General features: G+C 42.1%; 1 protein-coding gene across 5 annotated transcripts in view; it reads right to left on the bottom strand.

Moving 5' to 3' along the window:
* Positions 1 to 15,165, bottom strand: part of akap9 (A kinase (PRKA) anchor protein 9) — a 99,661-nt gene that overhangs the window by 12,214 nt on the left and 72,282 nt on the right. For all 5 annotated transcript variants that reach the window (XM_080443046.1, XM_080443044.1, XM_080443045.1 and 2 more), the window contains 12 exons: positions 13,758 to 13,990; positions 12,710 to 12,829; positions 9,740 to 9,916; positions 7,971 to 8,060; positions 7,280 to 7,432; positions 3,419 to 4,429; positions 2,726 to 2,863; positions 2,580 to 2,624; positions 2,327 to 2,467; positions 2,040 to 2,084; positions 831 to 1,541; positions 472 to 532 (listed from right to left, as the gene is read on the bottom strand). In XM_080443046.1, the coding sequence (XP_080299172.1) occupies positions 472 to 532; positions 831 to 1,541; positions 2,040 to 2,084; positions 2,327 to 2,467; positions 2,580 to 2,624; positions 2,726 to 2,863; positions 3,419 to 4,429; positions 7,280 to 7,432; positions 7,971 to 8,060; positions 9,740 to 9,916; positions 12,710 to 12,829; positions 13,758 to 13,990 (2,925 nt within the window). The remainder of the gene's footprint in view (positions 1 to 471; positions 533 to 830; positions 1,542 to 2,039; positions 2,085 to 2,326; positions 2,468 to 2,579; positions 2,625 to 2,725; positions 2,864 to 3,418; positions 4,430 to 7,279; positions 7,433 to 7,970; positions 8,061 to 9,739; positions 9,917 to 12,709; positions 12,830 to 13,757; positions 13,991 to 15,165) is intronic.

Below are 15,165 nucleotides of genomic sequence, written 5' to 3'. Positions count from 1 at the left end.
GGTGAAAGAACAGTCAAATGTGCTCTTTGCAATGCTATTTGGAAGCCGTGTCATTGATTTATTTACTGGTGCTGCTGCTTTCGATTAGGAGCGATGCAGCATCACAGCAAGGACATATATACACACACACAAACCTTTTTTTGTATTATTTTGTATATAACCTTTGTATATAACCTTTTTTGTATGATTCGACTGAGAGATTGGTTGTGGTCAGGCCTAGTATCAATTAATGCCCTAAAGTTTTTTTTTCTTCAGGTTTCCACCTGACAGCAACAACATAATTTGCTAAATTAAATTAAAAAATACTATACAAGCAGTTCATAATGTTTAAGGCACATGGAACACATGGATCAGCATACTAGGGAGAAAGTTTCATTTAGAGTGACTGAAGCACTAATGAAAAAAGATCAGTGAGCAGTGACATTTGGCATTGAGTGTGTATAATTCTCTTGTGATCGTGTTGCATCTTACCACTAGTGTATCCATCTCTGAAGTGCAATGATGTAGGACGGTCCATTCTTGATGCAGGGGCCTGGAAAAGATGGAATATGAACTCGTATCACAATGTGATAAAACAGTCAAGGCACAGGGTAAAATATCCAACACGACTGAGTTAAACCAACAGGAAAAATAATCATCCATATTATTGATAGCCAATGAAAAGCACAATGACGTTTAACTCATTTTTGACATGTGGGTCTTAATACCCAGTTATTACCCAAGAGAATCAAGGCTAAGCTCCTTGTTTGTACTATGTGCATCATAATAACTATTATCAACTTAAAAGATTTAGAAGTAGAGCAGTGGATCACAGACGCTGCCAGCCTCACCTCACTGGAGCGCAGCTTGTCGATGACAGCCTTGAGGGCTTTGCACTCCTCCTCCAGAGCCTGCACGTCCCTGCGGAGTGTCTCACTCTCTGAGATATGCCGTGCCTCCATGTCCAGGATCTCTGCGGCGTGGAGCTCCTGCATCTGGTCAATCTTCTCCTGGAACTCTCCAATCACCTCCTCCACTTGCTCTTTGGCTGCGTCCGACGCAGACACAGGCATCTGGAGAGCCTCGGTCTGGGTGGCTGAGTCTGTTACAGACACACGGTGATGCTGCTGCCGTTGAGAGTCGCTGGCTAGTGGGGGGCTCCGGGCTTTGTCGGCAGACTGGCCGGTGGCGGTAGCAGAGCTCTTCCTGGACAGAGGCAGTTTGTCTTTGGCGCTGCCGCCCTTGCCGACTTGTTGCTTTGCTCCTTTCCTTTTGGGCTGGGCGGCGGAGGAGGAAGAAGAGGTGGACGATGGAAGCTGAGGTGACGGAGAAGGAGACGGGGGCGCCGATCCCACTGTTCTGGCCAAGGCTGTACGGACCTCCTGGAGTTCATCTTTCAGCTTGGCGATGGAGAGGTCGCGGACCTGGAGCTCGTCCTGGAGTTTCTCTGCACGTTCCCTGAAGCTGTTCAGCTCTTCTTTGGTGGCTGATGCCTCGTTTCGGACTTCCTGGAGCTCCTGTAAGAGATCGGTGGCACCGGACCCTTCTACTTCTGAGGTTGCCTGGTAGAGGGAGGGGCAAGAAAGTCAGTGAGGTACAGATAGAACTTTGTAACTTTTCTTTAGAAAGATATCGAGAAATGGTCATGCTTAACTGGGAGCGATTATAGAAAGAGCTTCCATGTGAGAAATCCACCACCATGCATGCACTCTGTTTATATAACCTCAAAACCAGGGACTTATGTTGAGTTTATTTTCATCTGTGTATTCAAAACAAAGCAATTCACATCACTGACAGTGTCTACTGCCATAAGGAAGGGAACAAACGTTGAATAGAGCTCACTATAAAACTAGAATGAACCTAAGGGGCAGAATTCAGCTTTGGGAGTGAGTGGGGTAGAAGACAATCACAGAGATCGTATTGTTTACTGGACATGACAACCTGTGTGGGGAAGCAGTGGCAAGGGAACAAAATGTTTCTAAATAATATGATAATTTTAGTGATATGAATTAAAGCAATTCACTGCAACAGAATGCAGGTGTGAAACAGTTCCTACTTACTTGATAGAGTTCTCCTTTAAGATGAGCAATGGTCAATTCCCTCTCCTTAAAAAGAAAAGAATGACAGAAATGTAAGTTAGTAACATAAGCTAGAAAGGTAGATGACAATTTAGCATTGTCTACATGATGTTAAAGTTCTACGTTATATATGCAATTTCATTTTTGTATCTCATTTAATCGATTGTGATACTTTCACTTCATTTGTGCTTTGTTGTTCGCGAAGGACTTTGTAGAGCTCTTATTATTATTATAGCTACAGTACATTGAATGTCCAACATTCTCCACACCTGGAGCAGCTCTTGTAGCTTGTCATAGCTCTCCCTGCTGCTGCTCAGCTCCTCCTTGGTGACAGCAGCCTCTTCCTGGACCTCCAGGAGTTGTTGGTGAACCTCTGACACCTTGGTCTCCTCACCGTCTCTGGATGCTTCCTAATGTCAAGAGGCTCAAGTATTAGACTAGATCGTTTATAGGTTCATGTCTGTTCTGGACCCAATGTATGGAAATGATAATAGTGGAGCTAAACACTTTTTCTTCTCTCACCCTCTGAAGTTGCTCTTTCAATGTGTCCATTGTGGTTTCTTTTTCCTAAAATGAAACAGCAGCTTCAATCAAACCACAAAATAGCAGTCAAAATGCTTAAAGCCTACTGTCATTTATAAATCAGGCTTAATGATCCCATCCCATACCTTCAGCTCTTCCTGGAGCCTACTGCAGCTCTGCTTATAGTAGTTCAGCTGCTCTTTGGTAACAGTGGCCTCGTCTTTGACCTCCTGCAGCTCTCCAAGAAGCCCAGTCACAGCAATTTGGTGTCCAGCTATGGAGGACTGATTGAAAATTCACAAGAGATTTATCAGAGCTGCATCATGTGACAGAAACAATTCTCATTATGACAGAATATTAAAATGAAATATCAGCTATGCAGAGAACAAGACTATACAATTTAAAGCCTAACTGATTGAGGCATGATGACCAATATTTTACGTTGTATTGGTTTATCTGCATTGGTCTGTGCAAAATAGGGCAGGTCACCATGGACAATCACACCATGTTATCTTGTAGTTTAGTCATCAAGTTTAGTCATCAAGTCAGAGTCGTCACGATTATATGAATAAATTAGCTCGTTTACGAGGGAAAACTGAAGCGAGTCCGGCTAATCTGCGAAAGTAAATAGTGTGTCTTTTCACCATCGGTTGGATTTTAAAAGTCGTATGGTGTGTTAAAGATATTAGGAAACACGGTTTTAATTTGTCAAATTTAAATAATTTTCCACTAGCAAGTCCTATAGATCGAGAAACAAATTACATATATTAAACATGTTATATAACATTCTGCGTAAGACCACTGAGCATTCATCTTTAGGATACAAGTGTGATTGATACCTGGACAGACAGTGGAGTTCTCTGGTGTGCACCAGCCTTGGCCTTCATCTGATTGAGTAAATCCATGAGCACAGCCAGCCTCCTTTCATACTCCAACACCTCCTCCTCTGAGCTGGAGAGCAGCTGTTTCTGGAGTTCCTGGTCTTTCTGCATGCAACTGAGGCCTACCTCCAGCTCACGGAGCTTCTCCGTCAGATGGACCACCTTCCCTGTGGGACCCCGACTCGCTCTACCTAATCCGCCGAAATCCATCCGGGGAATACCCAGATCACCAAAGTCATAGGTGTGGAACTCTTCCGGTCTCCTAGAGTCCTGGTTCTGCTCTTTGGCTTTGTGCTCCTCATACTGCTGTGACTCTTCCTGAAGGGCCTCCAGCTGAACCTGGCTGACGAGTGCCGCGGCCACCCTCTCCCTCAGTTTCTCCTCCAAGTCCGAAACCTTCTGTTGGAGGAGTTCCGCGTCGCTATGGGCTTGTTCCACGAGACGGCGGCAGCGGGTGAGCTCGCCATCCTTCTGACTGACCAGGTCCTCGAGGTCCTGGACGCGGTGACTCAGTTTGTCCACCCTGGATGTGGCACTCTGCTCCAGCGCATGCACCTGGGCCTGCATGACCACCAGGCCGGCCGTTTTCTGCCTGAGAGCCTCTTGGAGGTCACCGCCTGAGCTCTCGAGATTTTCTGTCTTGGCCAACGCTGCGGCGCTTTCCTTCAAGCGCCGATACGTGTCCAACAGCTTACCGTGCTCTGCTTTCAGGGTATCGAGCTCTTTGGTAGAGAGGTCCATTCTCTGCTTCATCTCGTCGAATTCCTCTTTACTAGGCCCTCCTTCTTCACCCTCCGCGTGGGCTTTGGTGTCCTCCTCTTCCTCCGGTGTCTGCTTCTGCTCGATGTTGGCGAGTTCCTGCTGCAGTTTGTCAATGACGGCGTTCAGCTGGTCCAGCTCCTCCTCGTTGTTCCTCTTCAGGTGCTCCTGCTCGCTACGCATGCACTCTACCTGGGACTCCAGATCTTCCTACGGAGTGGGAAGTGGATGTCAGCATAACAGACGAGCAGCAGGAGGATTTGACAATTGCATGTTTCTGGATAAACCTCTGCGACCCACCAAAGTATTTGAACCAAAAGTCATGATTGTAGATTTGTAGGCAAACACTTAATTTGTTGACGTCGATTTCTGAACTTTAATTGGACGCAATTATTAACCTCACAGTGAGGGTCTCACAGATTTACCAAAAGCATGCTACAAACAAACGATAACCACACAACAGGACATGACACAGTGAATCTACTTACCAAACAACATCAAACAAATGAAAAGTAAAAGAAATCCAACAGCAACCGAACAACGGAAAAACAGATTAAATACAAAACAAACAAACAAAAAAAGAACAGGATGCTACAGGTCACACACGACGATCCACTACAAGCCTATGCGTATGCAAAAAAACAGAGGTAGTTTTGTATACGCATAGTGTGTTACCTTGTTATCAGAAGCCGTTTCCATTTGATGAAGCTTAGTGATCTGTTCATTAAGAAGTGCTATCTCCCTGTCCTTCTCCTCCATCACCTTCAAAAGTCACAACACGACAGGTCACTCTACTGAACACACTTAGCTGTGTCGCACACAACCCAGCAACCCATCCAACGGACCCAAAAGCAGCTTTGTTGGATACCTATAATACAGGTTCAGTTAATATTATCAGGGTAGTGGTAGGTAGGTGGTACTGACTTTCCTTAGTGCATGCATGGTGGATAAGAAGGCAAATGTCCCAGATAATTAGAAACCTGAATAAAATATAAATAACTGATAACTGGCTGAATCTGACCCAAGATGATCCAATCTGTAGTCTGTCTAAGAGAGCAGATGTTGGCTGTGTAAACCAAACAGACCTCACCTGTTGGTGTTGTGTTGTTATCTAGCCAATTTACATATTCCATGAGTGGAAAATGAATATTAAGTTAATGCCAGGAAAAGGTAGTTTAAGTATTTTTGTTGAAACTTCATGCATGTTCTATATGAAATAAAAGACATACCCTGTAGACTGAAAATTCTACATAATTCATTTATTGAAGCTGACGAAAAATAAAGCTGTGATGAACCGTCTGTCTCACTACGTCTTCAGAAATGGCAATGCCTGGCTCAAAGGCAACAGGACAGGGTCTGTTTCACAAGCTAAACACCAGTGGTTCCCAAATGGTGTGCCGTGAGACTAGTCTCCCAAGCCAGACAACTATTTCACAACCTCCGAATGATATAGGACGCTAAACATCCTGAAAGCCACAAACGGATGCCATCATCCGTTTGTCATTTACGTTCTCGAAAATATATTTTGAAATATCTTTAAAATATATTTTTGAATTTTCATTTCTGCTAAGCAGAAAGCTAAGATGTGCTTCGACGAATTAGATTCTCAGTAGGAATTATCTATGTGACTGCAAAGTGGGGTGGAGGCGGAACTTCGGTTGTACAGTTCAACCGGAATATGGGTCATTAACCGTTTAGGACTTAACACATTCCCTGCCATTCGATGCCGGAGATCTCCGTCATTTCAAATCCAACACTTGAATACCATTGACGGAGATCTCCGTAATTTTTTATTTTTTTATAGAAATGGCAGAAATGACATCATACCAAAAAAAGTCACTCCATCCACTCCCATGTTATGAGATGTAGAAAAACACTTGGATTTCTTCTTTTTTTGATGAAAACTAGCCATATTCAACTGCCGATAACAACAGAATGGACGATCGCGGTAAAATGTTTTTGTTCTGGTGGAGAAACGAGACCCTCCCCCTCCCCCCAGACAGCCTTTGTTTACATCCGTGTCCACAACGTGGCTTCCATGGCTCTCCGTGGATCGTCAAAATAAGGTAAAAAACGCTGGCAGTAGCGGATGAATTAATTAATTAATACCTGGCAGTGAGTGTGTAACCAAAATGTACTGAAATTAAGTCTTGTAAAAATAAATACAATATTAACAGAATATTAATGGAATAAATACATTAAATATAATCAAGAATTGTTCCTCATACAATATTTGACATTACCTAATGAAGAAAAAAAAACATTAGAAGAGAAGAAAACAGCTAAACAGTTATCAGTTAAACAGATCACAGAAATATTTTACTTAAATATTAATACTTTCAACCTGGCGTCCCTATTTTGGGCTTACAATGCGTCACATTGCGACATGTGAGCTTGTCAATCTGCTATTTTCTGATATGAACACAGGTGTGCTATGACATTTTGCCTTGCACATTAGTGCGCTTTGAGCACACACAATTTGAAAACCACTGGAATACGATACAATGTTAAAGGACGACTTCAGTCATTTTCAACCTATCTTCACTAATGCTCATGATAAAATGATGTTTTTAAAATCTACTTGTCTGTCTCACATAGGAGGGCTGTGGACAGTTTAGAAACTCGCCATTGTTTCATTTTTTTTAAATTAGATTTGTATTAATGAGAGAACAATGGCTTCTATTATAGCATACTAACTTTCCAGGAATAGAAAACCTGCCGTTTCTATTAGCTTGGATTCCCCATCGATGATGTCACTGGAAGGCGGGTTTCTGAACTGTCCTCTGAGACACAGACTGAGTACAGAAAAATAGTACCATGAGCATAAGTGAGGACCAATTATATGAACTCCAGTTGTTTAGGCACTGGCACTGCATGGGGATTGGGAATCAAGTGTGTCCGGGACCCTCAAAAGACTATAGATGAATTCCGTGTGACGTGTACTCAGCAGAGCGCTAATTCAGTCGAGTTGTAGATATTTTTGGCAAGGGACACCATCGTACGACACAGTACAAATCAGGCTTTAAATGAACACACCAATAGGGCAGCTACTGTATATACCTGGAGCATGCTGTCCCTGTTGTCCAGGTATTGCTGCTGGCTGCTGAGCTCCTTCCTCTGGATCTCCAGCTGCATTTGGAGCTGCTGCACCTCCTCGCTCTTGTTCTCCAGCTCCTCCTTGAACTGCTCCAGCTGTTCCTCCAGGTTAACGATCTGGAGGAAGCACAGAGGGATGCTACTGTATATCTACTTCATTTTATTTTATATATATATACTGTATATATAATTATTTTTGTTTAATGTCATGTTTACATTCCTGTCATTGTTATTGACCCATTCTTGATTTGTAATGTTTAAGTCATACAAGTACATTTTTCATATAATTATTCACTGGCATATTTTTCACAACCATTCTGCATAAATGTGTTGTGTGACCAGTGACCACTGTCTGTGTCTGCCCCCGGAACACTCCCGCCGAAATTATGCTGGCACTCACAAATGCTTTGGAACGCCCTCCCCGAGTACATTTAATTCCATTTGTGCACTCTTTTTTTTTTTTTATATATTGTTTTTATTGGATTTTTTTGTAAAATGATAAACACATCAGAGTATAAACAACTATACAATATAAAACAAGAAAAGACAATGACAAATAATTTGGTATGAATTCAAAAATAAAATATACAACATAAAAACCATTTGTGCACTCTTGGTGTCCAATCAACACTATGGGATTTATTTCACAGTGTACCTCTCTCTCCTTCCGCTCCAACGCCTCTCTCTCAGTCTGTAGCTGAGCTTCCAGTGTTGAATGAGTCTCATGTCGCTTCTTCTCCTCAGTCTGGGGAAAAAAGATAAACACAAATACACATGAGCACTTGCATGTAGACATATTTTAATGCGCACACCACATGCACACACCTGTAACCATAAGTTCATGCTTAATCATACGCGGCACATAATGTGCCAGTGGGGATAGCAGTGTTGTTGAAAATCTATTTAACCACATGCATCCTATCATTCCTATTCTAGGCATGTCATAATTGGAAAAATTGCTCTAAGAAAACGAACACATTTAAAAGTGCAGTCTCCAACAAACAATACATCATCAGACAATTTGTCAATTGTAGTTCTTCCAATACAGTCTACATGATTTCCCGTAAATGTAATCTCCAGTATGTAGGCAAAACATCCAGACCAGTCCGTACACGTATTATAGAACACATGAGTGCTATTAGACACAAGGACATATCTACTATTGCCAGTCACTCCATAGCAGATCTGTCATTTATAGCAATAGAACAAGTTAAGAAATCCAGAAGAGGTGGTGATTTAGACACCAAACTCCTTCAAACTGAATCCTGATGGATTTTCTATTTAAAACCTGTTAACCCGGGTGGTATGAATGAAGACCTCTCCCTCCAGTGCTACTTATAGGAACCCTTTATTGAATATGTTCTGTAATGTAATGGGTTATTACATTATTATTTATTTATTCTGAGTAACATGTTTATATGTGATATATGGTCTGTACAATGTACATTATGATTTAATGTGTAATGCTGTATAACTTTAGGGCTTTTTGATTTGTAATGATATGTCCATGCCCTACTATTGCCATGTTGATGTTTTTGATCAGTTGCCTTGATGACCCTGATCCTCAGGCACCTGAGCTGATTTGGAGCCCTATAAGAGCAACATGTCTGTCTGTGATTCATTCACAGCACTGACGAAGGTCCTATGACCGAAACGTTTACTGCTTTTTTGCACCTTTCACCTTTGAGCACAGAGCACTTTATGAGCATGATAAAATAAAACAAAAATATGTTTTCTTAGTCTCTGTCTAAGGATCATCCTTAAAGTTTTTGTGGAGTACGAGTCTTTTTCTGCCAGTTTTCCTTCATGTCATAATTGGCATTCTGTAAAAAATAGGTGAACGCTTGGTGAAAATAGCTGATCTACAAGCTCACGACACTGCAATGTGATGCGTCGTGAGCTTGTAGATCGGCTATTTCGGCTATATGACGCACTACGACGTATATAGGGTTTAAGTGGCTAAAAATGTTTTCATAAAGAAAAGCGTCACCAGACACACACAACATAATGTACAGTATTATGCAGCTTGTATAATTTGCCTTCAGACCAGCAGCATGGGAAACGGGAGCATGTGTTTTTATAGCATCCCTATAAACCAACACTGGGGGGCAATCTTGACAGTAGCTAACCTTAGCAAAACATCAACAACAACAGGCCGCTGCCTCCCCCAAATACACCGCTATTCTCCTCCTCTGCAGGCTACTGTAACCCACTGCTAGAAATCTCCCGGGCTTTCCTGTCTTCCTCAGTCCCTCGCAAAGATAAACACACACACACACTTCCCTCTGCCATGCACCGCAGCTATTGTTCCCCCAATCCCTTTTGTTTTTTTCCCCCCTCTCTCGCTCTCCCGGGCTTCCATCTCTTGCATTACCCTCTGCACCCCCAACTCCCCTCCCCTCCCCCGCTCATCATTCTCCTAACCTTCTGCAGAGACTCGGTGCTGGCCAGCAGGGCCTGCTCCAGCTCGCGCACGCGGCTCTCCAGCTTGTCAATCTCCTCGTCGCGCTCGCCCACCTCGCGACGCAGCTGCTCCGAGCCCAGCAGCAGCTCACTGCACCAGTCCGCCTTCTCCTTCAGCTGCGAGCTCAGCTGATCCACCTGGTTGATGTGGTGTGGGTGCGCGAGAGAGGGAGAGAGCGAGAGAGAGAGCGCGAGAGAGAGAGCGCGAGAGAGAGAGAGCGAGAGAGAGAGAGGACAGTTTAGTGAGAAGCACGTCTCAACCGCCACCATTCACCACAGCGTAGCCCGTAGATGCACAGCTAGCTGTGAGGTCAGCTGATCCACCTGAGAAAGAGGGTAGATTAGGCGGGGTGGACTTCAGATGAGGGGCAGGGGGAGGAGAGAGATTTCATTCAGGCTGGAAAAGACTACAGTGCAATTTACTAGTCAGGCGGGCTGCTGGCAGGTCAAATGATCCACCTGTGGGATGGGGAAAGGGGGGATGAATGATGTGGTGGGTGTGTAGAAATCTAGGAGAGGAGGATTTTCCTATAACTGGTAAAGTCTTGTGAAGGCCATGATTGACTGCCACTTTGGTAGAGCGAGCATGGAGAGAGGGGGAAAGGTGACCTATAGTCTCTTAGAAAAGTACTCCCCCAGCTTTGGAATATTTGCTGCGCTTTAAAGTAATTATTATATTTACTTGGTTAACATTTTGTCTGAGAATCAAGTATGAAAATCCATGAAAAAAGTATACAACTCAGATTTACAGCTAGGAAAATATCGCACTAAACAGAATTTCAAGATGCCATCTGGGTAACACATGATGCAAAGTCTTTTAAAGGACAACTTAGTTTTTTTTACAACCAAGGTTTATGTTTTAGCTTGTAATTAAAGTAAATAAAAGATGAGTGTCACATTTTTTTCATTTACTGCTTTCTATAGTTTTAGCAATTTTTGCGATATTTTTTACAGTGGGCGGGGGCATTCGGGCAGGTGGCTAAATATGTATTTTTTACACAATAAAAAGGGTCCCGTGGTCTTTGATGGCCAGATGTGAGTTATTGGGGGCTAGAAGAGCTACTGTAAATAATAATAAAGAAATCGCCGGATTATTGTGTAAAAAAAATACATATTTAGCCCGAATGCCCCTGCCCACTGTAAAAAAGATCGCGAAAATTGCTAAAACTATAGAAAGCAGTAAAAAAAAAAATTAACACTCATCTTTTATTTACTTTAATTACAAGCTAAAACATAAACCTTGGTTGTAAAAAAACAAAGTTGTCCTTTAAGCAAACTATATCCAGTGTGGCAGTTAATCCCTAAATGTTTTTTTTTCCAATACTTTAAAATGAAATATTTTTCACTTAAAAGTTTCTACAGCTTCATTTACATATCAATAGAAACAAGTATGTGTCTCAGCCTAACAATTCACAAGTAATCCATTTAGAAATCAACTGTGCAGCATAATGTGTTCAAATTTGGTGGATGTTGGCTGACTATAAGACAGATCTTTTATATGAGGAACATGGGAGATGAACATTTACAGTCGGGTGACAGTCAAACATTTGACAAGGTGATTTAAAGTAGAGAATCAACCTGCTTTCAATCTTGGAGACGTAGATGGAGAACACGAAGAGGGTAAAAGGGAAATAGACAGGGCACTAATTATTTGCTACAGGGGTGAGTGGGGTCTCTAAAAAGGACTTAATGTTGTCTGGAACAAGGATGGTTCTACATGTAGCTAGAAACTATACCTTAGAGTTTACTCCATCCACCTGCAAAAGCCAAGTGGGAGAGAAGGGTAGGAAAATAATAATAACACTGATTAAAAGTTATAAATCAGGAATTGACAAGAACCAAGCGCAAGACACGACAGACTGCTGAGGGAAAACAGATTTTATGTTATTCTATGTCTAATATTATTAAGAATACTTAAGGCCAGCAGAAGACAAAGAAGACATACTGTACTGTACAGTAATTGTGTTTTGTGTGAGGAAGTTATTTCTCTGCCTTCATGTAATGTCGTTAAGGAAGGCCTTGAAGACAGACAGCTTAGACATTTTTCCATTACACTATAACCTGCTCTATTACAGTCACAATGCTAAATCAAATAATATATTCTAAATGTTGCCAACAATTATGTCATAAACTGCAACACAATTCATCTTCCCTTCTGAAGCCATCTACAGTAGAGCATCAGAGTCTATCAGTCAAAACTATGGAAATACTGTCTCTCTTCTGGTAGCAACGTGTATACCAATCTATGTAAATGATGTTATTCAGAACTATTCAGCCAATCAACTGTCAACAGTTGTGCGAGTGTTCACTGTTTGCCTCCAAAAGAGGAACTCAAGTGTGGGGAATACATTATAGCACACAAAATGCTTCAATGTAAACGTTAATAAAAAACAATGACTTAATGACATAATTATTCAAGTTATATCAACACAAGTACAGTCTAGACTACATCAACACCTTATATCCTTTATATATTATAAACCACAACTACTTACTCAACCACAACTTATTAATAATAACTTTTCTAAGTACTCAAAGTCACTTTGAGTACTCAAAGTGCTCTAAGTTTGAGTACTTAGGGCACTTCTTAGCATAAAACAATTGTATTTAAGTGCTCGCTTTGACCTCAGCAAAGAATTCCATAGAATCAGGTCTTAGATGTTTACAGAGATAAAACCCAGTCTCTCATAATAAAATAAAACAAGATCAGATATTAGCATGAATCCCATTCTTTGGTTTTTTTTGCAGCACTTCCTGCTAGACTAGTTTGGTATCATTTTCTGGTAAACACAGGTAATTGGATCAGGTCTATTGTACCAGTGTGTACCAGGGAAGGCTCTGTACATAACCATGACACTGCATTGACAAACTGAGCATCTCCATTCCGGCCTGGTCCTCGGGGATGAGAACAATGCTTTGTATTGTTGTTACCTCTCGGTTTCTTTGCTCCGAGGCGGACTGCAGCTTGTGAGGGTTCTTAATCTGCTGTTCCAGCTTGTGGATCTCCTGTTGGAAGACGTCCCTCTCATGCTCACGGTCCACCGCTTGTTCCTGGATATTCACATGAAGACATAGTCGTTTTATTTTATTTATATTTCAAATTATAATAATGTATTTGATTTGTATTGCACTTTTCATTCACAGGGAATCTCCGAGTGCTACGACACAAAATATTTGATGCTGTTCACTAAAGTGCACCCAAATAAGTCATCTATGACGTATGACTACATAAATATGGGCAAGGATTCAGCCTGATCCATTGACTTCCATCCATTATAAAATTTGGGCAGTGTGCACAAGAGATTTGATGAGGTTTGTGAGATAAGCCCTGGACAAGACAGACAGACAGACGGACAGACCGACCCTCTTTTACCCACTAGGTAAAAAAGGTGATGAATATGGGGAGGAGGAGACATAAGAAGTCTAAAGATCTTGCACACTGGTACCGTATCTTACAATAACATTCTAGAAAAATAACATAACAATCAGGATGGAATATAAAAAATCTGAAAGACCCGTTTCGTTTAATGACTATAGAGATAGTGTGTATCGATTTGTGGGTTTTTTGGACAAAATCTGTAGGAGTACTGTCAAAAAATATGTTTGGCACAAATCTGCCTCCTGGTGGCACTATAAAAAGGGCCATGTGAAAAAATTGGGGCTGAGGTTCTGCTGTGGCATCCAGGGAGTGTGTGTGCATAGTTTCGCTGCGATCAAGCCAACGGTGTGGGAGATTAGCTGTCCACAGACAGAATGACACACACACACACACACACACACGGACACACACACGGACACACACACGGACGGACGGACAGGGGGCAAAACATACTCTCTCGCCATGCCTTTCGGCCTGGCAGAGACAATGACACAGATTCTTTCCCGGTCTAAATGGGTTAAGGGATTTTCAAGTGGAAGGAAAAAAAGACCTACACATTAGTGGTTCCCATCCATTAAGTGTTGTCAGTGTGTCACTTACATCCAGGAACCTCCTGTTCTTGTCCAACTGTTTCTCCAGAGCCTGGATCTGCTGTTGGAGGTCTCCAGCCTCCGTCTTCTGCGCCTGCTCCAGCTCTATCACCCTGTTCACCTGCTCCTCCAGCTCTGCCTCCAGGAGCTTCACGTGTTTCAGGAGGTCAGAGTTCTCCTTCTCCGCCTGCCGCTGGACATCCACCTTCTCTTTCATCAGCTTCTCTGTCTCTTCCAGAAGGTCTACAGACGTGAGTTGAAGGATGCATTGCACAGGACAACACGGGTATCACTTACTGGTGGACAGTTTTATTTCAGTATGAGTAAGGTTTGTGTTGATTTCATTGCAAGGTAGGATGATGAGATAGAGTCACTGAAGAGTCTGAGGTCCATGAGCCTTGTAACTTTCACATACCATGCATTGATTTGATCAACTCCCGTGTGTACTACTACAGCAGCACTGTTATGACTTAACATTCATTTTCCCTTCTAAAATCTTTGAAATTTAATAGTAACACATTCTCTATAATTGTTAATCAATTATACAATTATTGATTTGACCCAAATGTGTAACCTCAGACTCTCCCAACATCTCAGTCATCTTTCCAACATACGGTAACATCCCCAAAACCGATGCCCCGTTGTCCATCTGCTGCCACCGATAGACCAACCAACCAACCAACACCTTAAGTTCTAACCCGTGATGAAACCCCATTAGATTAGTGCCAATTTAAAAAGACAAGAAGGTGCAATGGCATAACAAGGGTGTAGACAGTCCAGACATTGCAGTACCATGCCCTGTATGCACGTACAGGCAAGGGAGAGGGAATTCCTGATTGGCCAATCATCTCAGTATAAGGAATGGTATTAACCACTTAAACACTATATAATTAGTTGACCGGTGTCCCCAAGGGCTCTACATTAGGTCTGCTAGTATTTCCCTCTACACCAAATCTCTTTGCCAAAAATAGCCGATCTACAAACACACATGTTGTGAGCTTGTAGATCTGCTAATTTTGACGAATGTTCATCCCAGAATAGGGACGCTAGTGTAGTGCAAGTGGTTAAAGCAATATTCATGTACATAGCTTATCTGTAGCAATCAAACTAATATTTCTCAATTTGGAGAAAAGATGATTGACAATTAGGAGATAATGATTATCTTATATAACGCCTAAGTTTATGTTATGTATCCATGCTATAAAAAATAAAAGGGTGCTGCTAACATTGATCCAAAGACATCAACAATTACCGTGAAGAGCCAGAACATAGAGAAAAGTGAGTTGAAACGAAAAGCAGAAGCAAGTTGAGTTTTTGGGAGAGTTTTTGGGAGCCCATAGCAAGCAAGCTCCAAGCCTTATTTTGTGAGTTGCTGGACTGAAAGGGGGGGTTAGACTGCCACTGGATTAGACGATCAA

The sequence above is a fragment of the Gymnoscopelus braueri genome (genome assembly GCF_963280865.1).
Source record: "Gymnoscopelus braueri genome assembly, chromosome: 11".
NCBI lineage: Eukaryota > Metazoa > Chordata > Actinopteri > Myctophiformes > Myctophidae > Gymnoscopelus > Gymnoscopelus braueri.
The sequence above is the reverse complement of the archived record's forward strand: the minus strand, read 5'-3'. Positions and strand labels throughout refer to the sequence as shown.